Source organism: Drosophila montana, unplaced genomic scaffold (genome assembly GCF_035044405.1).
Source record: "Drosophila montana isolate Dmon_TW-CO22-7 unplaced genomic scaffold, ASM3504440v1 contig_896_1, whole genome shotgun sequence".
In the NCBI taxonomy this organism is placed as follows: Eukaryota; Metazoa; Arthropoda; class Insecta; order Diptera; family Drosophilidae; genus Drosophila; species Drosophila montana.
The window spans coordinates 537761-565222 of record NW_026999182.1 but is presented as its reverse complement, the minus strand read 5'-3'; the positions used below and the strand labels follow the sequence as shown (position 1 = coordinate 565222).

Sequence of the window (27462 nt, the reverse complement as noted above, 5' to 3'; positions counted from 1 at the left end):
TGATATTGAGCAAACAGCGGTTATTAACTATTAATAACGTCATTTGGTTACTTCACAGTTTTATTAATTAGCTCCTTTTGTTTGCCCATGTTTTTTAAACGGCCTAAGTGTGCAAAGCTATAAATGGGACCTGTTTGATAACAGTGCCAATATGTGCTTCTGTAGCATTAATTTATTTGAACACAATGTTAGTTTAACATGGCTCTTTCTGTTAAAGTGTTCCCATCCACAATGTTGAGTAACATGAATTTTGTTATTGTACAATGTGTTGTTGAAGTGTGCGGTTGGTTCTGCGGTCGCCTAAAAAGTATATCAGTTTAAATGCAAGAAATAATCGAAACTAGGCGCATTGTTAAGAAAATAATGTGTCCGTAATAAGTAATTATAAGAAACAAAAGCAATAATATACTCGCCAAACGTTTTAATTGATATTTATCGGTACGGTTGCTGCCGCGTTTCAAACTCGAAAAAAACAAACGCTGAATTATTTTTTAATTAGTTTTAATTAAGCATTACTAGCAAACAAGTAAAAACAGAATTTCGATTGCAGTCAGTTTTGTGTGACTTGTGAATGAAGAAGAAGCAGCAGCAACAACAACAACTACAACAGCAGCAGCAACATCACAACTATAACATCCAACAACAAAGTGATCGTATGGCGCGTCGTGCGCGAGAGTTTTTGTCTGCGTTTGTGTGACTTGTGTGTGCGTACGCGGGCAAGTGTGTGCGCGCGTGTGTGTGTGCGCTGGAATGGAATGCAGCTATGAAAAAAAAGTAAATAAATAATTGAGAGCGCGCGCCCGCGCCTTGCTAGCTGCCTCTCTCTACCATTCGCTGAGCGAACTACGCTCGCTTATCGTGCATCGCGTCCGTGGAAGTATGTTGTTGTATATATGTAGTACATTGCACAAGGCAAAGTAATACAAATAGCATAAACAAGAGAAACCGAAAAGCCAAAAAAAGAGAAGAAAAAAACGCGCGCCAAGTGACAGACAAGTTTTTTTTTTGTGCCAAAATGTCGAATCAACAGCAGCAGCAGCCGCGACAGCATCCACATCCACATCATCATCATCATCATCCGCATCATCATCAGCAGCAGCAACCTGGACAGCACAGCGAATTCCCGCTGCCGGAGGGCTGGGACATTGCCAGGGATTTTGACGGCAAGACCTACTACATAGATCATATCAACAAAAAGACCACATGGCTGGATCCCAGAGATCGGTAAGAATAACATTGGAATAATATACATATATACATATACATATATATATATATATATATACATATTTACACACACACATAAATATGTAGTTTATAGAGACGTCTTGTCAAAGAAGCCTTTTAAAACAAAAAAAACCCCATATAAATTCGAACTCCAACCGGAAAGAAAAGGTGCGTTGCGCATCTGCCAGCGCATGTGTGTGCGTGCGTATTTGCGTGTGTGTGTGTGCATTGGAATGCGGTAAGAAGTCAGAGGCAGCGCGGCAGCTGCAACCGCAACAGCAAGCAGACTACAATAAAAGCGAAATAAATTACATATTTTAACAGGCCAGAAAAACAAAATAAAAAACAACTCAGAAACAAAAAGAAATAAGTTTGAGCATGTAAACATTCCAATGCGATGATTAAGACTCCAAGTATAACTGAACTCAACTGAAGCAACGGCAACAAACAAAAACTGAAATGTAAAACAAAAAAAAATAAAAAAATGTACAGCAAGGCGAACGGCACAGCGAGCGACAGCGACAGCACAGACAACAAGGCGCGGCGGCAGGGGCTGGGCAGTGAAGGGGGCACCGGGGCGTGGGGCCAAGCTGAGAGAGAGCAAAAGTTAAATAAAGCTCACCGAATGATCCGCAAAAAAAACGTAAAACAAAATAAAAGGCAAGCAAAACTAAAAATCCCTCATACGTAATGTGTAGAGTTGTGTGTGTAGAGTGTATGTCACACGCGCACATACAAAGTGAACCACAGCGAAGGAGAGAGAGAGAGAGAGCGTGTGTGCGCTGCAATAGGCACAGTTGTCTGATCGGATGGTGTGTAGAATGGAGAAGTGCGGAGGGGTGCGGCATTGCTAGCGACGTTCACATCAGGCCATAGATACATTTTGTTGGCCCCATGAGCATTTAGCCATTTGCCGTTTCGCCTCAACGTTCGCTCACTTTTTTTTGCTGTGCGCTCTCTCCAGCTGGGGCTCTCCCTCTCGCTTGCTCGCGCTGTCTTTTTACCATAAACAATTGCAAATGTATGTAGGAATTTTGCAGTTTCGAAATAATTGATTTCTCAAATTCTTTTGCTCTATGCATGCATGTGTGTGTGTGTGTCTGTCTGTAGCTGTGCTTCACGCTTTCAATTAACACAAACATTCCCTTTGTTTGTTTCAAATCGCATGGACATTGTTCAAAATGTTTCACTGAATTAAACAAACCGAAAGCGTTGTGGAATTTTTGTTCGCTGTTTTGTTGCGATACGTTTTTGCTTGAGAAATGAAATGAAACATCTGCGCATTTGTTAGGGTTATGCATCGATATATCGTCGATATATTCACATACAAACCCATGTGTACATACATATACAGATATACATATATAAACATGTGCCAAGTGGAAAAAAGGCCAAGATTTCATATGGAATAAGAACGAGATTAGCTGATGAGTAAATGTGGTGCGATTTCCAGTGTCAAAAGTCCTTGAAATTGTTTAGACTGGAACTTACACATCTAGATATGTCCTTATACACTTTTCCTTATAGAATTTTACATATAGTTACACATGTCTTAACCGCGATCTTTAGCTTACCTTTGAAGTTTATCTACGTTTAATTTTAACATTTTGTCGACTATATATTAAATGTATGAAGACTTTCTTCGGATGGTCTTTCAGTGTATCAATCTTTACGTACTATAGCATTACGTACTATCGGTTTACGTACTGTCGCATCATGTAATATCGCATTTAGGGAATTTCCCTTATTTCTCCTATTTCTTTTATTTCCCTCATTACTCCATTTAATGTGTCTTTAATCTTCAGCAAAACGAACGTTAACAACGTGCTCGCATATATTTTCCCCACAAAAATTCCCCCCAACAAATATGTGTGTGGTTCCATCTAGTATTTATTGTTTGCTTTTTTTTTATTTTTTGCTTCAGTTTATTGGCATTTTGCACGTTTCGCATATTTTTGCCACAATTATTTCGCCCCATCTTGCGATATCTCTCTCTTTCTCCTTTTCTCTCTCTCTCTGTCTCCCTCCTTCTCTTTTTATGTCTGTGGTTGCCGTCTTTCTAACACATACTAGTGCTATCTCGCTCTGCCGGCATGCGAGCAGTTATTGAATTTTAAAAATTGCTGCCGGTAGCGCGCAAAAATTCCAATAAGCCATAAATAAATTTATACCATGAGGCGAAGCGAGCCAGGCCTCGGGGCCCATTCGGGGCGAACAGAAATCCCCGCGCGGCGATAAGCAAGCCCGAACTGGGAATACCCTTGAAAATAGGCACCTGGATGAATATTGAGTAGATCGGCTTTAAAGAGAATAAATATACGAATAATGCTCATTTTCTGCATCTTTTTGATTTTAGTTTTGTAAAATGTGACCAACTCTAAAAAACTGAAAAAACGAGACTAGAGAAAGATGATGTTATGTGTAAATTATATCAAAACCAACATTTCAACCAAGTCGATTAACTCAAACTTAGTGTATTGAAATACTTGTGTATTTCACTTGTCTGTACAACTTTTCAACGGGCGTTTTTTTGTTATGTTTTGTTTTTTTTTATTTTCTTTAATTCGTTTTTTTTTTTTTTGTATATAAACAAAAAGTCAAAGACGACTGCGTCAGCGTCGCTGTTGGCCATGCTAATAACGTTTTTGGCCAGTTTCGGCCAACTGTTTGCCCCAACCCAGCGGCACAGTGGAATTTTTTCCTACATACATATATGGCGAATAAACTGTAAAGCATGGATCTTGCTTCTTCTTTTTGTTTGTTTGGTGACAGTTTGTCGACAGTTTCATCGATCATTGTGAAAACATAGACATAGAAAACATTAACAAACTATGGAACTTCAAAAGCTGGGATCATCACTCATCCATATGATCCCATGGATCAGCTTTTAGCTGTAGCTGAAATCTGCTGATTGAGGGTTCACATATTATTAACAGATCCATTGTAACAGCAGCCAATACAACAACCCCAACCCCAACAACACGGCTACCGGTTATTATAGTCGATAGTTCGAATTCGGATTCGTGCTCGAACTCGTTTGTTTTACATAAAAATCGTTATTGACTACGCCGCCAAAATGGGCCTAGCGAAAGCGGCCACTTGTTAACTTTGATAAAAGTCGAACGCAGTGGCGCCAGCGGCAAGCGGCCATTCGTTTAAGGGGTGGGGAGAGTGGGGCAATGCACCACAGCCAACGTCAAATATCTGACCGATATGCGTATCTGTATCTCAAATGGAGCGTTCTAATTCTTTGCTCAACCCGTGGCATTTGCCAACGCATACGTTGGCAATTGCATAAAAACCGCTAAATAGCAGAGCCATGGGTGTGTGTGTGTGGAGCGTGCGTGCCATTATGCATTAGATGTGGTGATTTTTTTCCAACTTTTTTTCTTGCCAGAGCAGAAACAGTAAAATTTGCATAAAATTCAATTTGGTTGCTGCAAAAGATGCCAGAGCCAATTCACACACACGAGCAGTGCGAGAGAAAGAGAGCTAGAGAAAGAGAAAGAGAGAGAGAGAGAGAGAGAGAGAGAAACATGCAGGCAATGCAACTTGGAAAGCTGCAAAACGGCATTTTTCATTTAATAAATTGCACAAGGCAATTGCAATAAAAACAACAACAACTACAAAAACACACGGCAATTGCAACAACAGATTCAAGAAAAAAAGTAAAACATTCTGTTGCAAACCCCGAAAGAGAAATACCCTTGTGTGCAGTTTTTGACAAGGTGTTAGTTTTAAATAATTATTTTAATTTGTAATTAATTATTTACATTATGCTTTTATTGATGTATTATTATATTATATTATATTTATTTATATAATTATTTCGAGGTCATTAAAAATCTGCACAGATAGATATTTGCGGTTTGCCTGCCGCTAAGTGGGCGGGGCCGTAACTATTTATACCAATTGACGCGTTAATACCCTATATTCAAAATTGTGGATCTTTAGCAACTCATGCATTTTGAAATGTGAATGCAAATTTTGAAGCGATTTTAATATATTTTCTGTTATCACAAATGCAAGTTGCATTTCACGAGGCTTCACTGTACAGATGCAGATACACAGCAGCAGCGGCGGCGGCAGCGGCTGCAGCAGCAGCCCGCATTGCATTTGTGCAACAAGTATTTCCACTTAACAACAACAACAACAACAACAACAGGAAAAAGCTGCTGTTGCTGCTGCGGCTTCAGTTGCAGTTGCTGCTGTTGTTGTTGCTGCTGTTGCTTGCCCTCGTCCAAGCCGTGATTACAATTTGATTACGCGCATGAATGCAACGCGCGACGTCGCCAGCAGCAGGAGCAGCAGCAACAGCAACAACATTTTCTAGTTTGTAGCGGCCCAAAGCGTCAAAAAATATTTTCTTTGCACTTGCAATGTGCAACGTGCAACGGCCAGCGACATGCCCCATGCCACATGCATGGAGAGAAGATACATAATGTAACTGGCAGATACATAAGTGCGCTGCTAGTCGCGCTGCATGTTTTGCCCATTTTAGCGGCTGTTTTTTTTTCGTCTTTTTTTTCTTTCGTTTCCAGTTGCAAGTTGCAAGCTGCAAGTTGCCAGTTGCAAGCTGCGAACTGCCAACAAGCCAACTGCGATCTGAGTTTTCGATCTGTGAGTTTTTCCTGTCAACTCTCTCGCACTTGTTGCTGACTACCGACTTGCCCCATTCCACCCCGTCTGCCTCTTCTCCTCCCCCTCCTCATCGTCCTCCTCGTCCTCACTTGTGGCAATCAACACTTGTGATTTTTATCAGGCATAATGATTTCCTTTTCAACATGTGCTAATTAAGAGCCGCTCGCCGTGGCATTACCCTTGAAAAGCTGCTCTGTTCCCAGTTGAAAGCAAATACTGCTGCCTGATCGCCCCGATCTCTTTACAGTGGGCACTAGCAGTATTCTAGCCATATCGATTTATAATAATTCAGCTGTCATTCCCGCAGCTGGCCAATTTTTCACTCACCTCGCACTGCAAAACTGCAAACGTGAGCAGAAAATTAAGTTGCCCCTTTTTACAGGGGCCATGGATCCCGTCTCCTCAAGCTAAGGCTCCAACTGAGGCGCTGCCTCCTGAACTTGAGTCTGATTCGGAATCTGACTAACACCCTGTCTCTGGCTGTGGATTGGATTTCGAGCTGTTTTAACTGTGCGTTCCGCAGGCGTTTTTCTAACAACTTTTGCCCTTGCACAGGGTATTATAAGTGCGTTACGCGGTTTATAACGATAAGGAGAATCCATCGAGGATTTCGTAAATAGATATAGATAGATATAGATAGATAGATAGATAGATAGATAGATAGATATAGATAGATGTTGGGATTATTTCTTAACTTAACTATTTCGTTTATTTTACAAGGTATCTTAACTAAGGGTTTTAAAACTTCGGCATTCCTTGCATAACTGCTCCTTGTTTTTTATTTATTTATTTTCTTTTTTGCACTCGTCGACATTTTGGGCCTTGCCATGTGCTGAGCTGGGCTCTTGAGTGATCGTGATATATGCGTTTGTGTGCCCGCAGCTTGGCCTGCAAAGGTAGCAATTTTCATTGCATGCAATGAAATGAAAAATAATAAAGCAAAGAAACCAAAAGCAACAACAACAACAAAAGAGGGGGGAAAAACTCAAGTGAAATGAAACGAAACAAGCGCAGGAATGTGCATACTCAAGATAAATTGCTGTGAGATACTTTTGCATTGTTTATGCCTGATGCAGTTGCTATAGCATTTTTTTTTTGTTTTCCAAGCGGAAGGAGACAGTCAGACCCAAAATATATGTAACCAGAGACTTAAAATATATGCAGGTATATAGACATATGCCCGAGCATTTCCTGATATTGAAGCACGATAAAGGAATGTAGCTTTAGATATAAGCTCATACGAAGACGACAACTGGCATAGGATAAGATAAGATTTTCTAAGATTTAAAATTAATTCATTACTAGAGAAAAATAACTATTTAGTTTATGTTTATGTATATGTTTAAATTGATCTAGTTGTTAGTAGATATTTCTAATATCAGGCATACTATGCTTTGATCATCTTTAACAGCCACGTAATTTAACTTCATCTAATGTTCCTATCTGTGCTGCGGGCACTCTCCTTGAGCCAAACCCAAATCCAAAACCCAAGTCACATACCATACCATAACATTCCAAGCCACAACTGGCATGTGCGCCATGTGTTGCAGATCTGCTTGGCATGCCATTGCCTTAGTTTGGCGATGGTGGGGTGGGGTGGGGTGCGCTGCGCATTCCAATCGCTGGCAATTAATTGCCCTAATCAGGCGCTGCCGTTCGCTGTAATCAGCTGTTGCCAGAGTCCAAGCCCGAAGCCCACTTTATGAGATGCGATCACCAAAGCCAGAGCCAGGCAATGGCGCAGACAGCAGCTGAATTGAAGAAGAAAATGGAGATGAAGCTGGAGAGGAAGTGCAGGCAACAACAGCTTAAAGACATTCCAAAAGATACAGTCTGCATGCTGCTCAGCTCAGCTCCGCTCCCCTCCTCTCCTCTCCTGTCCTCTCCTTCATCTCGTTTATCTCGTTGTGTTTCTTTTGTTGGACGCACGAATCTTTTGTATTATTTTTTCAGTAGCACTTTCCGAATGCCATTTGAGTGCGCGTAACATATTCTTAAGTTCGTATCTGGGCGAGACTGGAGAATGAAGTGTAGGCTTATGGCTCTGCGCACGCGTTTGCGTATTCGTATTCGTATTTGTATTTGTATCTGTATCTTGTGGATGCATGCAGCGCATGCTGCATAATTAACATGACGGTGGCGAAGGCGGAGGCAGAGCAGACGCAGCAGCAGCTTCAGGCAGAACTCTGCCACAATGTATCTGCTGCTGTAACTGTGTATCTGTCTGATGCTGCTACTCAATAAAAAAAAATGCATGAAATTAACAGAAGAGGAAGAAAACACGCGCTGTGGAATTTTTCATGCTGCTTTCTGTGCTCATGCTTTGTTGTCGAATTTATGGCCTAATGAAGTGATAAGGCAAAACCAGACAGAGGTCGTCTCTCGCCTGCATTCCTCGAATGCCCCAAAAAGCTATAGCTGTATTTTGTATCTGTATCTGTATCTGTAGCAGCAGTTGTATCTTTGGCTTTGGCCAATCTGCTGTCAAAATGTTTAGCACAGCGCAGCATAATTCATTTTGTGCGCGATCTGCTGCTTGTTCTTTTTTCTGCAGCTTTCAGCTTCCTCTCTGCTTCTTATTTTCGGTTGCATTCCACAGATACTTGAGCTGGAATTTATTGGTTTGTAGGTCAGCATCAACGCGCAACACTTTCAGCCCCAAAGAGCGCCAACTGCTCATGTTATTTTTTTGTATTTTTGGTGCAAAGTTGAGAAAAGTGCAATCACATTTGAACGTTGCATAGAATACGCGACGTGCCGCAGTCAACTACGACGACGACAACACACTCACACGCACACACACACACATGCATGTATAGAACACATATAGACAGAAAGATACACGCGGCATCAGCTAGCTATAGCTGCAGTTACAGATACTTGCACTCAAGTGCAGCACATAGAATGCTATGCCATGTCTAGTGTACGGGCTGGGAGGGACGGCTGGGAGGGGGCCTAGCTGCATGCATGAAATGGCCAACAAACCGGCTCCGGTTCTCTATGCTGTCAGCCGCGTCTTAGAAGACAGCAGCATAAAAAGGAATATAAAAAGAAAAAGAAATAAAAAAAAATGTTGATTAAACTGCTTAAATGCGCAAAGCTGACATTCATGTCAAAGCAACTCCGCGGCCTGTCCCCACGCCGCCACAACCCCCCCCCCCCTCCTCTCTCTCTCTTTTCCTGCATACCCCTGCCAGTTGCAACTCGAGTGCAGCTTGCTAAATACAAACATACAAAGGCTGCATACATACATAAATAAGAACATTTTTATGGCCGTTTGGAATGCTTTGCCAAATACAAAAGGCAACCAACAACTACTAAAAAGCTGGGCGTAGCGTAGTATGGCAGCAGAAATAGTAGTAAGTTGGCATTTAAGGCAATGCGCGCATTGCTTCAATAAATGCATCCACACACACGCACACACACACACATACAGGCGCACAAATTGCATTCAATTGGTGCCGCGCTTGCTGCGAGTTCACTGCAACTTTGAAATATTTTACAACAGCAACAACAACAACAACAATTGCTGCCAATGTTGCTGCCGTTGTTGTTGTTGGGCTTGCCTCAAGCAGACTCTTTTCTCTCCATTTGCGTCTTTAACGCCATGCCGTGTGCCCGCTCCCACTGCCAGCCGCTCGCTTGTTTTAAATACCCTGCACTCAAAGGCGTACAATGGGCTATGTTGTTGCTGCTCATTGTAAGATGTGAAAACAACTGCTGCGCTTACGGTTATTGCTGTGTCGGTCAGAACAAGGCGATACTATATAAATTATGAATTAAAAAATTATAAGGCCAAAAATACTCAACATGCTGAACTTAACTATTAAATTTTATGTTTATGTATCTCCCTTTTTTTCAAGATAACGCCTATCTAGTTAACTCCACATCTATTTGCAGGGTATGCTAGCTATTCAGTACACCCGTCAGTGTACTGCATTCTTGCTTGTTTTGCTTTCCGTGCTCCTTCGCACACTCGCTCGTTGCCGCTCTCGTCGTTGGTGCCGTTGTTGTTGCTGCTGTTGTTGTTGTTGTTGTCGTTTCATAGCGTAAATAGCAAAGTTGCTCGTACAATTTTAGAAGAACTTGTCAAAACCGCATTCCTGAGCCGCTGCTGCTGCGCAGTCGGCGCGACGTAGTATGCTGCTAGCGAGTGTGTGTGTGTGTGTGTGTTTCAGTAACTGTGTGAGTTGCTTTGCTGGAGGGAACTGCGGCAGCAGCAGCGACTGTTGCTGTTGCTGCAACTGCAGCGAGCTATAGTTATTTATGCATGTTTGTGCGTTTGTTTATTTGTTTGCTTTGGAGTAAATGATCGCGTACACACGCACACACATACACACACATAAGCCTACATGTGGGCACATATATAGCTATGTATCTGCAGCGAGTACATCTGCTGCTTAGAAATATTTTGTCTCATTTGTCGTGGATTTTTGCTCGTTGAACAACTACAACTATGTATAACAAAAACTGCAGCATGCATAGCTCAATTAGCTGCTTAAAAGTATATCGAAAAAGTACATTTTTAAATGTCATTAAAACTAAATATATTTTCCTAAATGTATAAATTCTATATAAATTGTGTGTTGTTCTAATAGTACAAATGTAATCAATAGATACTTCAAAATGTATCTGATAGCTGTACATAGACCCCATGGGGTCTCTATTTTTATTGAAATAACTATTCTCAGGCGTATTGTAAAATGTATCTGATCTTTATATTTAAGAAAGCCTGTATGTTTGGCTGCAACTAAAATAGCTTAAATATTTCTTTGATTCTTGTTGTGGGGCTATTGCCATGTGATTTGTAGTCCAAGCTCTGCCTAGCCTTATCGCTATTGTATCTAACTCATCTATCTTTAAAAATATATTCGTATTCAGCTGGAGAACGCGAAAATATGTATTCAAATCAATTGGTTCTAGCCACATAACAACTAGTTTGTTGTAAATTCCTTAAAATGTCACGAGCGTTGGCCATAAAATTGGAAATCTTTCACGTCTGTCTATGTGTTTGTGTGTGTGTATGTATTGAAAAAGATAAACAACACCAAATATTGAGTACAGTAATCTTGTAATTTTTTTCGGATGGTTTTATTGAGGCCACATTCATGTATATAGAAAAATATTAGAATATTAGAGAAGAATGCGCTGAACTGAGCTGCCGGAGACGGTCGCAAGGCAAAATCAACATGAGGGCTATCAAAATGCATGCATAATTTATTAATTTATGACCTGGCGTTAAAAATAACAGCGCACAAATATTTTTGCATGCAACAACAACAAAAACAAATACAGCAAAACTTAAACAAAAACATTTTTCGTTATTTATAAACAAAAGACACGAAAAGAAGCAAAAATAACAACAACCAAATTGAAAACAAAAGCAGCAAATAACAGAAATGTTAATTGGCCCATTTGACATGCGGCATTTTTCTTCTTTTTTTCTGGTCAGCAGCTTTCATTCTTGCTGGCATTTTTTGTAGTTGTCGAAAAGTATTTTCAAGCCCATTGTGTTGTTGTAGTTGTGGCTTGTTGGCATGTAAAGCAAAAATAAAATATGTTTATATACTATACGCATATATGAGCCGAAATTAATGAATAAATTTTTGAAATAATTTTGGCCGTGATGCGAATTGCCAAACTGTCTACAAAGTGTGCGCACACAATATCACAGAAAAATTCCCAAAAAAAATAAAATAATTGGTTAAATTTTTTTGTTGTGGCTTATTTCTTCTTTTTTCGCGTTCGTGCTGAGAAGTTCCAAACAGATCAACGTCTATAAATAAATTCAATATTCTATGCACATGCGGGCAAATTTTGTGCTCTTCATTTCGCAAACGGGGGTATTTTCTAAATTTTATGCACTTGTGAGCGTAATTACGAACAATATATCAAATTGTCTAGCTGCAGAACTGTGGAAATATATATTTATTTAATATTTGCTATTGGCAGCTGTAAATTATGAAATCGCATTTAGCTAACAGAAATTTCTAAATGAGAAAACAAGCTCAACATCAAAAAAGAAATAAACGAAACGTAAATTATGCATATTTTCATCTGGCAAATGCACCAAATTTTATTTAATACGATTCCAAAGAAATTTTTACTCGCTTCCTTTTGGCATTTTACAGTGAAATTGCTAGGAAATTATCATTTTTTTCGCATTTTATTTTTATTTTTTTGTCAGACGTTACCCATGGCCGGATTCCCAGCAGGAAAATAAGTTAAATAAACTAAGACTTGCTTCCAGCTAACTCACAGCTTGTGTGTGTGTGTGTGTGTTTATGTGTGTTTGAGTGTGTGTGCTGTGTGAGTGTGATTATAGTGCTTTCCTCCCCAGTTATACGATCGACCTTATGCGAGGAATGCGCCCCCAGCTCAACTTAAAGCGTTCGTCATATTTACAATGCAACTTCCCCTTTCGCAGCGCACTCGCGCATTATTACGAGCACATTCTATCAGATACAAGCAGCAGATACAGCTACAGCTACAGATACAGATACAAGTCTATATAGTATATAACAAATTTCTGCTGTCGACTGCTGTCTGAGACTTTGACGTCGCGTCGTCGTCGTCATTTCGCGTTTCGCATTCGCATTCACGTTTCTCAGTTGGATTTTTCGCCTTATTATTATTTCAATATGCGATATATATATACATACATATATGCACATGTGTATGATATGTTTGTAAGCTTGTGTACATATGTATATATATATATAAGTATCTACATACGTATGTGCACATGCGCGCTGCTGCTCAGCTACTCGACTGCTCAACTGCTCGGCTGCTCGCTTGGCTCACAGTCGCTTGGCTGCTCTGGTATGTGAAGGTCGCAACAGTTGTTTTGTTAATGACAGAGTACAACAACGACAACGACGACGGCGATGGCTATGGTAATGGCAATAGTTATGCTGATGGGAACTATAGACCTTATAGTATAGAGCTAGGAGTGGACTGGCGCACGATCACATCAACGAGACTCTTGCTAAAACTCTAGACTGCATATCATTTAGTATCAAGTATTTTTTGGCTCGAAATGTATCATAAGCTAAGATTCGGCAGCATAACTTATATTATAGCGTGCTAACTGCATATAACAATAATAGAAGTATCTGTCTCAAAAGTATATTTTGCCAAAAAAAAGTTACAATTACTCCATGCAAACAAAACTATGGACTCTTAAATGCAAGTAAAATATGTACATGTAAGCCGATGATCGCAGCAAATACTATTGAACAAAGCTATCTCTAACCTGCACATAATTTTTACAAAAGTATCTATTGCCTCTTAATATATCTAGAGCCTTGTCAGCTAGTGGCAACCATTTATAGCTACTTCAAGAATTCTGGGAATCAGCTAATGCCAGCGAAAAGAAACTGCACAGGTGGACACTTTGCAGTCCAAGATGTTTAAAGCAAAATTTGCACTTGTTTGTTGTCTTTTTTTTGTTTTTATTTGCTCTTGACGTTGTCAAGGTTTCTTTATAGAGCAGCTAAATGTTCATATGTGTATAGTATTTAGCAGGAATTTTGTGTGAAATATTTGATCATGTGTGTGTGTGCCTGTGTGTATCAGTTTGTGCCTTGGCATGTTCCATGTGGGCGTCTCGAACGACATGAAAATGTTTCCGAGTTGTCGTGTCGAATTTAAAGCTTTATAATGCGCATACCACGAATTTTTGTTGACGTACCGAATACCGTTTGCATATTTCCCAAAAACGAGCAACAGCATCAGCAGTTTGAATGAAGAAGCATTTCAAAAGCAATTTCGTATGCTTGTTACAGTGAAATATTGGCAAATACCTACATTCTCTGAGAAATGGTCGCCCATATTAGCATATGCATGGGGGCATTCACGTACATACATATGTATATATGTACATATACGTACATATATGTACATGTGAATCCAAAGACGTCAAAGCGCTCATCGATCAATGGCAGAGCAAATGATGACCAGAATGTTCACCTTGTCTATTGGCCCGCATAACTTGGTAGCTGTCCACAGCTAGCAATACCCTGAACACAAATATTTAAAAGGTTGACTTCAAACTCTTCGGACTAAACATCGGTTTGCAATTCTATGTTCTTAACTCATATTGATTCTACATTAGGTTGCATTCTAGCATAATACTTTCAGTTGGTCTGATCGTAGCTCTATATGTAACATACTCCTAGCAACATTTCCATACTATTTTCTTTTTATCTTTTAGTCGAGGGTATTCTTAAGCCTTTAAACATTCAGACTTTTATCTGAACTATTCATGTTTTTTAAAAATAATACTCTCTCTTAAGAGTGCTCATAGATCCAGGGTATTTCCGCAACAGGCAGCCTCAGATTTCATTGGTATTTTCTGGGTAATTCACCATATATCTTATTTTTGCTATTTCTGCCATTTGCTGTGCAAGTTTTTGGAATTTCGAACAGTGCCTGCTGAAAGTAAACAAACTCTTTTCCGAATCTAAACCAAAATAAAAACAACAAAAATAAAAGAAAAGAAAACGAAATAATGCCCGTCAACAAGTCATAAAATATCATAAATTTCAATTTAAGTTTATTTTGCATTTGCTTTTACCATGAGCCACAAAAAGGGAGTGGGGCGCTTTGAACGCTTGCCCCAAGTGGGCGCTTTTGTTGTTCCGCACATATGTTTGTTTTCTGTGTGTGCAAGTGTATGTGTGTGTGTGTGTGGCTGTGTATAAATTCTATGAATTTTTTAATAGTTAATTTGTATGCAGTTGGCATTGCGCATGGCGCAAAAATTTATTTCAATTGTTCACTTTGGAATTTATGGTAGACATTTTGTGATTTCGAAATGAGCGCTAAATGCGCCAAAGAGTGTGGCCACCAATAGCAACAAAACTTGGCTATTACCAGCTGTCACTCGTCTTTGGGCCTCTATAAGTGGGTCTTCCATGTAGTTCCCAGCGTCTCTGTGACTAATGTCATCGGCCCACGCCATTTAAATGACTCCAAGACTGGCCGATACACTGCCTCAAGTCGAATTGTGCTCACACATATTTCTCTGTGCCTCTGCCATCTCTCAGCGCTGTAATTGACACCCACTTACGAAGTGTAGATATCGAGTCTCTAAAAGAAAGCCACAAAAATATTATAGATATCGCTACCTAACACTCTGTCCTCTCCCCATGTACATATTTGCTTTTTAAAAGATTGTGGAATACCTTAACAGATGATAAAGAACAGCCAGAAAATGCTTTAGGCTTATCTCGGAGAAGGTCTGTAGACATATAACACATAAAAAAGCTGAAGAAAAATATAGCTTTGACACATGCGCAGTTCATTGACTTTGAGGCACTCGGTGAAATAATTATAAAAAAATATGCATAGAGCCGGCTCGTAAAATGCATTTGATAAGCTCCACACCAAATTGCTTGAAGTGCGACGTTTCCGTTTTTATCAGCTCCACCAGCGACCCTCCGCGCTGGGAAATTATAGAAAAGTGAGCCGGAAGGAAGTCAAAGTGTGATAGACAGTCATGAGGCACAGGAAATGCAGTTAATATCTTTTTAATTTGCCACAGCTTGAGGCAACAACAAGTAAAATGGCTGCAAGCGATAAATATTTCAATGTGAACGACACTTGAAACAAGCTACAAAAAGTAATCATAGAGCAATACCAAGCTATATTATTTTCCACATTTTTTACTTTTATTTTTGATATACTTACACATCAACACAAAGTCGTCAACAAGCAGCTGGGCGATAAGATAAAAACGACGTACGACCTTTATAGCTTAATTTGATTAAGCTCTTAAATATTTCTATACGTGTATCTGATAAGCGACCGAGTCAACTGAACCGATCCCAACCCAACCCAAAGCAAGTCAAGTAACCAGCAGCAAAAACATGTGATAATAATACAAAAAGCATTTATTTCTGCTCTAGATTCCATTTCATTCCATTTATGTGTGTCACAGTGTCATTTCAAATTATATCTGTTGATGTTGCTGCAGAAAACTACTCCTTAAAAGTTATGGATGGATATCGAAAGTGCAAACTTAGAAATATGCTCAGATTTTAATAAACTTAGATCTAGCGAAAGTACACATACATTTTATATCAAATTTTATATAGAAATATTTTAATCTAATCTAATGCTTATCAAATTAATACTTTTAATTTATATCTAAAGATTTAAATTTAAGATAATTGATAACAGTTTATTTAAAATGATCATCATTAGATTAATATTCTCATCTAGATAGATCTGAAAGCAATTTCATAAGCTCAGATCTGCAGAACATGCATCTAAGAGCTTCCTAAACTAAGTATATATCCATAGATTTTCTTATAATTTGCCACTTAAAATAAGATTTTTAGCTAAAGTCAAGAATTGTGTACTAATATTAAGAATTGTAGACTTAACATGCTATGAATAAGTCCATATCGAATTCTACTTAAAATGTAAAGTAGATTTTCTCAAAAAATCAGGTACAGGAAACTTCATTTATTTGATCCTTGTTTTCCGTGATCCTTTATTCAAGTCAAGCACCTGATGCTTAGGAGTTGCCCATATCTACTTCGCATTCCAAGATTTTGTGGCTGTCATGACATTCCTGCCAAGTGACGATCATATGTCCATAAATGACGCACGTATTTCTTATTTTTGATTTTCTGCATAATAATAATTAATACATTTATCACGCATTTCAATAGTTACGTTCTAATCCGTAGATTTTCCTAGTTATGTTAGCATGTGACGATCATACGATATTACGTATGTCTAACGACCATAACGTAATATCTTATGCCGTAAACTCAGACAATTGCGTCAACTGTTTTGTTTATATTTACTCGTGGCCGGTACCTATAAATACATATAGGTATGTCAAGGTGATGTTCGATTGACTGCCTGATAAATTGACTTTAATGTTTTTGTAGGTATGTGTATGCTGTGATTTTTGCATAAAAATCTGCTGTTGTAGTTGTTGTTGATGTTGTTCTGATCTTTGAGCTGAGCTGCGGCCAAGTGGGCCATGCGACTGTCGTATATATGTAAATATATTTATTTATTTTTTTTTATATTAACCGGAAATCGTTGTCTTTGTCGCGTTCTAAGTGTGTGTTTGTGTGTGTACTATATGGAAGACCGTATGGTTTATAATCTCAGTTCCGTTAAAAACAAAACAAGCGTAAAAATAGAGTTAACAATTAGAGCAGAACTTGACAGTGACTACGTGATTTGGTTAAGCCCAAGCGACATCCATATAGATGATAAATAACTCGAAACCTCACAAAAAAAAAAAAAAAAAAAAAAAAAACTACTCCACGTCCAATGTTTATGCTGACCAAAGATGTGTATGAAATTTCTCGAAAACCGGCTTCAACTGTTATTTTGTTGCTGTGCTGTTTCTGTCTGTGATGCCTGATTGAATTTGAATTGCTAAATGATGTTCGGGCCAGGCCGATTGGAAATTCTTTAGCTGAATTAATGATCGACTATTAAAATAGATGAAAGAGAACAGAATTTGGTGGCGTCTTTAATTTGTTTTCTGTCACAAGGCTGCCGAAAACAAAAGTTTCCAAGGGCCGTAAGCTAGGCATGAAAATGCAAAACTTGTATAAAACATTTACATAAAGCCAAAAATATAACCAAAAGTCACTTAGAAAATAAATACTATTTATATAGATGCAAAGATTCTTCGAAAGAAATACGTTTTATGAGCGGGCCAATTAGCATAAAACGCGTCGTAAGCAGTTAAATAATATTGTTTATACAAATGTATCTATGCTTCGTGCGTGTATCTGTATCTGCATATATGTAGCTGTACATAACTGTGTGTGCGTGTGTGCATTTCATTGAAGTGCTGCCTAATGACAACTTTTTGTTAAAGTTGTTGTTGTCCTCACCATCAATGACCACTTGCCTGGCCAGCCATGCCTCACTGTAGTTGTGTAGTTGTTGTTGCTCTCGCTATTGTGACAACGAAATTCATGCTGAAATATTTTGTTGGCCCGAAACTTGTTTTTGTGTACCTCTTTTTTTTTTTTGAATAAAGCGCGAATTTATTACAACGACGCTCTGCGCCATAAATATTTTGTTTACAATTATTTAATTTATGCAGTTTTCTTGAGCCGAACGCCACGTTTAATGTGGGCTGCGGCAATTTAACCATTCAGTGGTCGCCAGTTAGCCAGTTAGTTAAGCCAACAACTGTTAAAAGGCCAACGCCAACGGGTCGCTCGTTAGTTCGTTGTCAAGAGACTTGAGAGGAAGCCCTATTACTTGATGCCAATGCATGCAACACCCCACACACCACCCAACACACGTTACAATTCATTGATTTTTGATTTGCTTAGGTCTCGCTGAGGTCAAATGTGAGTCCAATTCAAGCGTTAATGGAAAACCATAAAAATTTGCATGCACTTTACCCATTGAAACTGATTAAAAGGCAACTTTTTTTCATATTTTTTTGTAACATTTTTTATTGCCAGCTGCGTTTGCCACACGCCATGCTGCCACCTGTGTAAGCCTCAATTGAGTTTATGAAACAAAAATCGAAATAACTTGCAAACTATTCAAATTTCACAACCGATCGTGTGCACTCGAAGAAAAACGACATTTTAGGCTTTGGTATAAACGGGGACTGTATTGATATTGCTTATGTAACTTTTTATTTGTGAAAATTCCTAAAGTTGGGTATAAATCATAGTTGATTTTCAACTTTAACGATAATGTGATAATGATTTAGAACCAAATTGACTTGGGTAAGGTATAAGATACTTATAGCTGGAATTTGCATACCTTAAAAATATAGGACGCTTCTTATGAAACAAGAACATAGATTACATTAAATAAAATATAAATATATACATAAAAATAATACATATGTAATCAAATATTCTGCTCAGCTGATTAGCAGAAAGCTCTTGTATATCCAAGCGTGTTATTATTCAAAATATATCACTCAATATATATATATATATATGTATATTTCTATATATATATATATATATAAATATTTATATATATATATATATATGTATTCCTATATACTCTTAAGGGCTGAACGTGATATTGATGTCTCAGTCGGACGATCGTTATGTTTATTTGCACAGTTAGCTCGCATGCAAAATAAACAAATGAGCGATCGTAATTCAAGCAGATATCAACTGTGTGCCATTGCCTAACGTGGAAAAGCCAATGAAAATAAATAAATGAAAAAAAAGCTCGTCGCTTTTTAATTATGAAACCGTCACACTCCCTTTGTCCTCTCCCCCCTCACACTGTGTTCTCTTCCTCTCTGGGTGCTTTGTTGACATCGCTGTCAGGTTCTGTCGATCGCCAGATCGTTTTGTGTGTCAGTCTCAGACTTGGACTCTGTTCCGAGATTGGGACATGTCTTTGGCTACATTTTGTCAGTATGTTTATGTTTATTTATTTACGGCTGCACTTTTCGCTGTTTGCACAAGCTGATATATAATCCCCCTCCATCCGTCTGACCGATTTTGTATTGTATCTAAACAAAGCACTTTTATATGGCACACATTTTGTATGCCATTTGTTCTTTATTTAAACGCAAATCGAACCCTTGTGAAACACATGCAATTTTAATGATTGCTTATCGCCAGAAGCTCACAGCTAATCGGTTTTGCTTTTGCGTCCCTGACCAAGTGCACGTCGTCCCCTTCAGATACGTCACAACTGGCTGCGGCTATTAATGATCAGCTGATCATAAATTAAACAGGCGAATGGAATTCGCTGATTCATTAGAGTAATTTAAATATATACATATTTCCACACTGATCGGTAAACTGAAACTCAGCTTAATTAAAGAATCTCTATTTCAGACTTTGAATTTAATAATTGTTTAGCTGGGTCGAATGTGCGATACACGATCTGTTGCTTAGTCAGCAAACTATATAGCTACACTCAGAGAAAAACGCTATTCTTTATGGCCGAAATAGAATTCCCCAAGCTTTGTTTTGTTTACTTCTGGCACAAATTAATTGATTGACAACATTAAAAAATGAATGCTTGGATTAGTTATTAAAATAAGCTTAACAACAAATAGGCATTTCCTATATTTCTGTATTAATTCTTACATTAGAGAACTTCGGTATTTAAAAATGTCTGGAATCGAGAATGTTTTTAAGAACCCTTGTACTTGACTTAAGTACAAGCTTCTTGGAGTTTTCAGTGTGTAAACTCGTAATGTTCATCAATGCTTTAATTACTTACATATATTGATGTGCAAGAATTTTTGCTTTATTTTAAGCAAAACACTAGCTGAGATACATTTGCAAACTCACAGATACTTTTGTTTATGGCGCATAATCTTTGGGCTTAGCTGCAGCCACTGCGCCAAACAACTTTTATTCTTGGAAAATTCCTTTTTAATGCGCAACTGTCGGACTGTTGAGCCCATGTTGTACAACGACTCTACAGATGCTCTATAAACATATATACACATGTACAAGTAGATTTGTGTGTGTGGCGCATATGGCGCACATTTTATTATCGCGCCGGGCAGCCTTTTGCGCGCTGCTCTTTAAATGGCCGCGTGAATTCCACAGCAATGATTAATTAACAAATCATATAAATATGTCAGCCTTAAGGAAAACAACAAATATTTTTTTTCAATTGAAGCCCATTATCAGAGTGTATAAAGCGAGTGTGTGTGTACCTATTGGAGCAATTAATTTATGAAGATTAGTAATTATCATTGGAATGCGAAAATGTTGTTGTCTGCGCTGATATTGAAATTGAATTTCGCAAACAAATAACCGAACAAAAATAAGAAGTAAAAAGCTCAGCCGCAGCGACGACAACAGCCAATGACAATAACAACAACAACAACAACAACGACAACGTCATCGTCATTAGCTCTTTTGCCGCAGCGGGAAAATTGCGACCTCGATAAGATTAGACATATGGCAAAAGCATATGGCATAGAGAGGGTAAGGGGTTAGGGGCACATTGTATGGCAACAACAAACGCTGCAGTGAGAAGACATTCCATTAGGCAAGTGCTAATGCTGCATGGTAAATATTTGAGAATCTAAGAAATGTGTCTGTATATATTTTTTTTTGCCCACTTTTACCGAAAAAAAAATGCACACACAGGAAATACCAGACAAAGTTGTCGCTAATCTTATCGAATGGGCCCAAGAGAAACGCTTCCAATTAGCTGGCGTGGGAACAGAGACAGTAAACAGGTTACGATACATCTAAGATAGGGCAAGAAAAAACAAAACTAACCAAAATCTGCTCGACGGAAATTCATTAGCGATTTGTTGTCTCTATGCAAACAAGCTGATAAGCTAAATATGTTTGGGTCAAAACCAGATACACGAACAACTGGCTACATGGCTAACCTGCATCTGTCTTGATTCTTTTTTCAGCTACACAAAACCGCAATCTTTTGAGGACTGTGTGGGCGATGAGCTGCCCGTGGGCTGGGAGGAGGCGTACGACTCGAATATTGGACGCTACTATATCAACCACATAGCACAGAGCACACAGCTGGAGGATCCGCGCCAGGAGTGGAAGAGCGTACAGGAGCAAATGCTCAGCGACTACTTGTCCGCGGCACAGGATCAGCTGGAGAACAAACGCGAGATGTACGATGTCAAACAGCAGCGTCTCAATCTTGCCCAGGAGGAATACAATCACCTGAACAAACTGGCGGCCAGTCGCAGCAGCTGTAAGTATACGCAGCACAACATATTTCTCCTTAGGCCGACTATCACGTGGGCTAACCGATTTCTGTTTTCTGATAATTATTGTTTCTGTCAAACAACAGTGATAAGAGATTTCACAATTATTGCCTAATGATAGCCGCATTCTTGACAGCTTATAAACACCTTTTTTTTGGGCAAGCGTCCAGATAAGACAGCTTACTTAATCCTCTTTCTATTAAATTGATTTCGATAGGAGGTTTTTACGTAGAGTACTTAGCCGCTTCTCCCTCAGTTTTTATGTAAAGCAGTAAATAGATTGCAAATAACGGTTAACTTCTTAAACGCATCTCTCGCATGTCCATAAGTTCATTTATTTGTGTCCATATTTATATAGAATATGCTCCTCACAGAACAAATCTATAATCGGTTAAAGACGAAACCATCACTTATTAAATTTTAATCTATTAAATGAAATAGCTATAGAGTACTTTCCGGCTTCTCTCATATCCATCCGTTTGTAGTATGCTCTTAACATGAATAATTCTGCAGGAATACTTACCCTCTTCTTCTCTCTTCACCTAAATCTCCTTGTAGTATGCTATAGACTGGCCAACTGAGTTGACAGTAGACTAGAGTTTGATAATAAACTGATCAGGTTGAAAGATTACGAAAACTGTAGAGTATTTTTTAACTATCAACAACCATTACTTATCCGCTTCTCTCTTCTTCTCCTTTGCAGTATGCTCTTCGTCTAGCTCTATGAGCCGACACGATCCGGAGCTGTTGCGTGCCGATCTGATGCTGGCGCGTGAGCGCGTGCGTCAACTGAAACAGGAGCTGACTCACATTACCAATGATATATCCTACACGGAACGGGGCATGAACACGCTCTACTCCGTGGGCGAGAAGATCAATGCGCGCAAGAATGGCTGCTACGACATTGCCGAGGTCCAAGCGATACGCGAGGAGATGCTCAAGGTGCACAAGTCTCTCGTTTCCGGCGAGAAGGTGCGCGAGGAGCTGATGCGCAGTCTGGTGCAGATCAAGAACGAGCTGAGCCGCCAACAGATCAATGAGGAGAACGCCGAGCTAATGAGTGCCGCCTCACCCTTTGATCGCGTATGTGTGGCCAGCCAGACGGACTTGTGCGGCGCCGGGGAGCATCTGAATGGCGGAGCACGCTTCGCCGAAATGGCCAAGACCAAGCTGCAATATGCAGAGTGGCGCAAGCACATCAAGAAGCTGCAACAGCAGTTGGCGGATCATGTGGAGCGCATTGAGCCCGGTCAGCTGGAGTCGGACAAGGATCGCATCCTGCTTATACAGGAGAAGGAGAAGCTGCTCAACGATCTAAACAGCATTTCGCTCAAGTCGCGCAGTGCCGAGGAAAAACAGGTCATACAACAGACGCGCCACAAACTGGAGGAGGATCTGAAGGAGGCGTACGAGGCGACCAACACATGCATTGCGAATCGTCTGCGGTTCCACGAGGAGAAACAACTGCTGCTGGACAAGCTGCAGGAGGCCCTGAAGTCCACCAAACTGCTGGAGGAGCGCCTCAAGTCATTCTCCTCGGAGAGCACATTCTCTATTAGCAGCGGCAGCAGCCTGGGCTCCCTCTCCACCGCCAGCAGTAAGAGCGCGCTCAGCTTTACGGACATTTATATAGATCCCTTTGCCGTGGGTGAATCGCCCATTGATGTAGTGGATCTGCAGCGACGCTCGCAGCGCCTATTCCAGCAGCATCAGCGACTGCCACCCGTGCACCCAGCCCTGCAGCAGCAACAAACGCAGCCGCTGGCATCCTCGGAGGTCTCACTGTCGCCGCGCAGCAGTCTCTCAATGGAAACGCCGCCCGCCTCGCCCATGAAATACAATGCGATTGCCGATCAGCCGCAGGCACAGGCCAAGCTCAAAGAGGAGCCAACATATGCCAATGCTTTGCCCACTCTGCCGACGATACCCGCGCCGCCCGCCTACGCAGCTCCACCTGCCATTCCGTTGGCTTTGGCTGCTGTGCGTGCTCATCCTTATGACCTGGACTCCACAGTGCTGGACTGCATGATGCTGGAGGCAAAACTCCAGAAGCTGAACCTCGGCTCACCGCTCAATCTGAACGGGCCGCTGTCGCCCATCTCGGAGAAGCCTTCGCTGCTAGATCTGCCACAAGAGATGTTGAGTCGCTCCTCTTCCACCTCGAATACGCGTTCCGTTTCGGCAGCTGTGAGCAATGAATCTGTGGCCGGCGATTCCGGCGTCTTTGAGGCATCCCGTGCGCATTTGCCACGTAAGGAACTGGCCCAAGTGCAAATTGGACTGAAATATCTGAAGCAGGAAGGTGTGCTTGTTGTGTCTCTAGAGCGTGCCAATAATTTGTCAGCCCTATGGACAGCCACTACGGACAACTCGCAAGTGTAAGTCTGCCCGCTTGGATCCCATTCAAAGGCAGTTGCTAACATTTCCACTTTTGCAGTTATTTGCGCGCCGCTTTGCTGCCCAATTCGCTGACCTCCATACGCACCAAGGCGCTGGGCGACTTCCAGAAGCCCGTCTTCAATGACACCTTCGCGGTGCCCATCTTGTTGGACAAGCTGCTGACCAAGAGCCTGCAGGTGACCGTTGTCAGCATGACTGGACAAAAGGAGGAGATAATTGTAAGTCGTAGCTGCTGAGCGTTAAAAGAGACTTAGCTCTAATCCTTGCCTTGATTTAATTCTTTCAGGGCACTGTGCAGATCAGCATGGCCGAGTTCAATCCGGAAGATTCCACGCTCAAGTGGTACAATGTGCTCAGTTCCAAGTTTATACCGAGCTTTGAGTCACTGGATTTGCCCTCCACAAGCGCAGCGGCAGCAGCTGCCGCCGTTGCCGCCAGCAACAACAATAACAGCAACATCAACAATCGCGAAGAATCCTCGGATGAGTCCACAATAACATCATCGCAAACCTCAACGCTAACGCGCAACCAGGCGCCGCCTTTGGAGCTGCAGGCGCAAATAGCCGAGGAGCTGCCCGAGCATGTCCGCCACAATGAGCAGCAGTGCAGCGACGATGAGGACGACGACGATGAGGAGGAGGATGAACAGCAGCTGGTCGGCACACTCGGCCTGACGCACTGTAAGTGGCTGAACTCTTCAAACAGCACATGAATTTTTAACTTATGCCAAATTTGTAAACCCACCATTAGCTGGTTGCATGCTGGACGCCTACCTGGAGAACATGAAGCAGGAGTATGCCGATAAGGAAACTAATACCGATTGCGCGTTTCCACCAGAAAAGCTACGCAGCCAGTCGCAGCTGCTGGACGACAGGCCCGTGAAGCGTTCGCAAACGTTTACGCCCTCGGCGGCAGTCAGCAAGAATCGTTATAATTGTCGGCTCAATCGCAGCGACTCGGACTCGGCCATGCACTTTGGCGTAACGCCACACACCTTCCATCGCGGCGCCGTGGAGCGACGTTCGCTGCGCTTCCAACCCAAGGCGACCAAGTCAGTTACAAGTAAGTCCAACGTAAATCGTCACTCTGGTAACTTGAATCTAACTTAATGGTCTCCTTGGCTTTTAGAACTGCATCATAATCACATACCACGCACTAGCTTGGACTTGGAGTTGGATCTACAGGCACAGCACAGCAAGCTTTTCTTTCTCAACGATCAAATCTCCAAGCTGCAGAACCTCAAGGAAGTGTAAGTAGTTTGAAATGCACAACGCTCCTCCTGCTTATCTTCCTAATTGTATGCTTCTCCATTTCTTGTAGTCTTCAGAAGGCGTGCGATAACAAGGATCCTTTGATTGCAGCCTGGGCCATTGAGAATGAGGAGTTCCAGCGTCTGGTGGCACGTGCCGATCCCGCCAAGTTCCCCGAGGAGCGTCTGTTACAGAAACTGCTTATGAAGACCACCAAAGAAATACACAAGCTACGCAAGACCAAGGTGCCCAAAGGTGCCCCCGATTTGGTCTCCTTCAAGTGAGTTATATTAGTTGACCAAAGCGTCTCCAGTTGCTAATCTTGCCCATTGTTTGTTGCAGAGAGAAAATCTCCTTCTTTACACGCAAGGGCATGTCCGTGCCCGAGCTGCCCATCGAATTCATGCATCCCGATGCAGATGCCATCGAAGAAGAGGAAGAGGACGACGATGATGATGATGAGGACAATGTGGTTGAAACAGCCATTGCCATTAACACGGCTCTGGTGGCCAGCAGCAATAGAAATAAGAATCTCAGTGAGCATCACCATCGATCAACAGACGGCTTATTGTCCAAACTGGCTGCCGCCCCCACTCCAGCCATTAACCCAGCCCCTGTTTCTTCACCTATCCCTGTGCCCGTCTCCGTTGCCGAAGCTGCGCCACTGCCCGATGAGGCCAAGCCAGAGCAGCAACGCTTCGACTATGTCGTTGACCGCAACTACGGCGTGGAGGTGTAGTTCCCGCTACCTGCTGGACGACGCCCCTTCCCACCTGAGCTGTATATTTTTGTAATTATTTTTATTTTTGGTATTTATTTGCATTAGGCGAAAAGTATTTATATGTGTATAAAAGAGAAACTAGATGAAACTGATGTAACAAATATCTGTGCCTTATAGATAAAGAGTTGGAGCAGACCAACAGCAGCAACAACAACAACAGCAACACGAAATATGCAAGAAATGATAAAATTATTTGTAACTGCATAGAACTAACTAGCCCTTAATGCATAATTTGTAGTACTAGTATAGACCCATAGTCAGTTTGTACTAATTGACCCTGCCCAACCCCCAAAAAATTGACACTGTACGAAAAAAACAAAGCAAATGTCTTACAAAACTTGGCCACAAGACCCGCCATCCGCCCCTTTAAACGCGCACATTGCACGTTATGAAACTGTCAAATTCATATTGAAAACCAACTGTATTCTTAAGACTTGAGCAAATTATACGAATGTAGATGAATATTTATATTTATATATATATATATATAAATACATAGTACATATAGAGACTAGTGATAAATTTTTAATTAGTTTAATCCAAACACCAACAAAACATACAAAAATTAAAAATTTAAAAAAAATATTTATTATATACATACCCATTACTCAGAACTGGATGAGTGCATACTACTCCAATCTGTTAGTTTAATTAGCTTGCGTTTTTGTTAAGCTCGAAACGAATTCTACTATTTTTTTTATAAAAAAAACCTATGAAAAAAAAAACAAAAAGTCCATGTACCATATTAGTTAAGCGCTATACGCCGCATAGGTATAGCTAAGACCGCCCCCCAACAAAAGAAAAAAAAGTTCTGTAAAGCGCGCCTGTTGAAATTGTTAAACTATTGCCCCGGAGCTATGAATTTGATGAGAAAATCAAAACAAACATGAAAATCTAAACTATTAAGTTAAATGTAATTCTAGGTTAGTTTTAGTTTCTGCTTTCTCAGCTCTTTGTAAGCTTCGCTGTTGTTTTGTTAACACTAACCGCGCCCCGTCCCCGCTCCTCAAACCAACCGCCCTTTCCCCGCCAGCCAACTCAGTAATATAAATAACGAAAAGAGAGCCCCACATATTTTTTATATATATACGTTAGTAATTTAGCTATAATAAATTATATGATTGAGAACATGTATATTGTAACTGTGCAATAAACAACAAAAAATTCTACTGACATAACTGAAAGAAATGATCATTTATTGGGTGGATTTCCGTGGAATATAACCTTGCTAAAGCAATTTGTATGCAATCACTATCATGACATTTAAATGGCCGAGATAAAGGTGATTTTTGAAATGTTGTCAAATTTGCTGTAATACAGCATTGTCGAAATCCTTAAACTGGAATTAAAAGAGTTGTTTACTGTGAGTATCAAAATGTATTCCTATTCAATATGTTCGGATCATAAAAGGGATGTTTTTGTAATGCTTTTAATCGACAGCCGGAAAGTATGCAATGCTTTACAAGGTCACGTGAAAT

At 40.5% G+C, this 27462-nt stretch overlaps 1 protein-coding gene across 1 annotated transcript; it reads left to right on the top strand.

Moving 5' to 3' along the window:
* Positions 1-268: 268 nt before the first annotated feature.
* On the top strand, positions 269-27162 carry kibra. The gene is made up of 9 exons (XM_064699195.1): positions 269-1224; positions 21239-21540; positions 22257-23931; positions 23991-24171; positions 24240-24633; positions 24704-25015; positions 25082-25202; positions 25274-25483; positions 25546-27162. Exons 1-9 carry the CDS (start codon positions 1016-1018, stop codon positions 25940-25942), a joined length of 3801 nt encoding a protein of 1266 aa, XP_064555265.1. The 5' UTR covers positions 269-1015; the 3' UTR covers positions 25943-27162.
* The last annotated feature ends 300 nt before the right edge of the window (positions 27163-27462 follow it).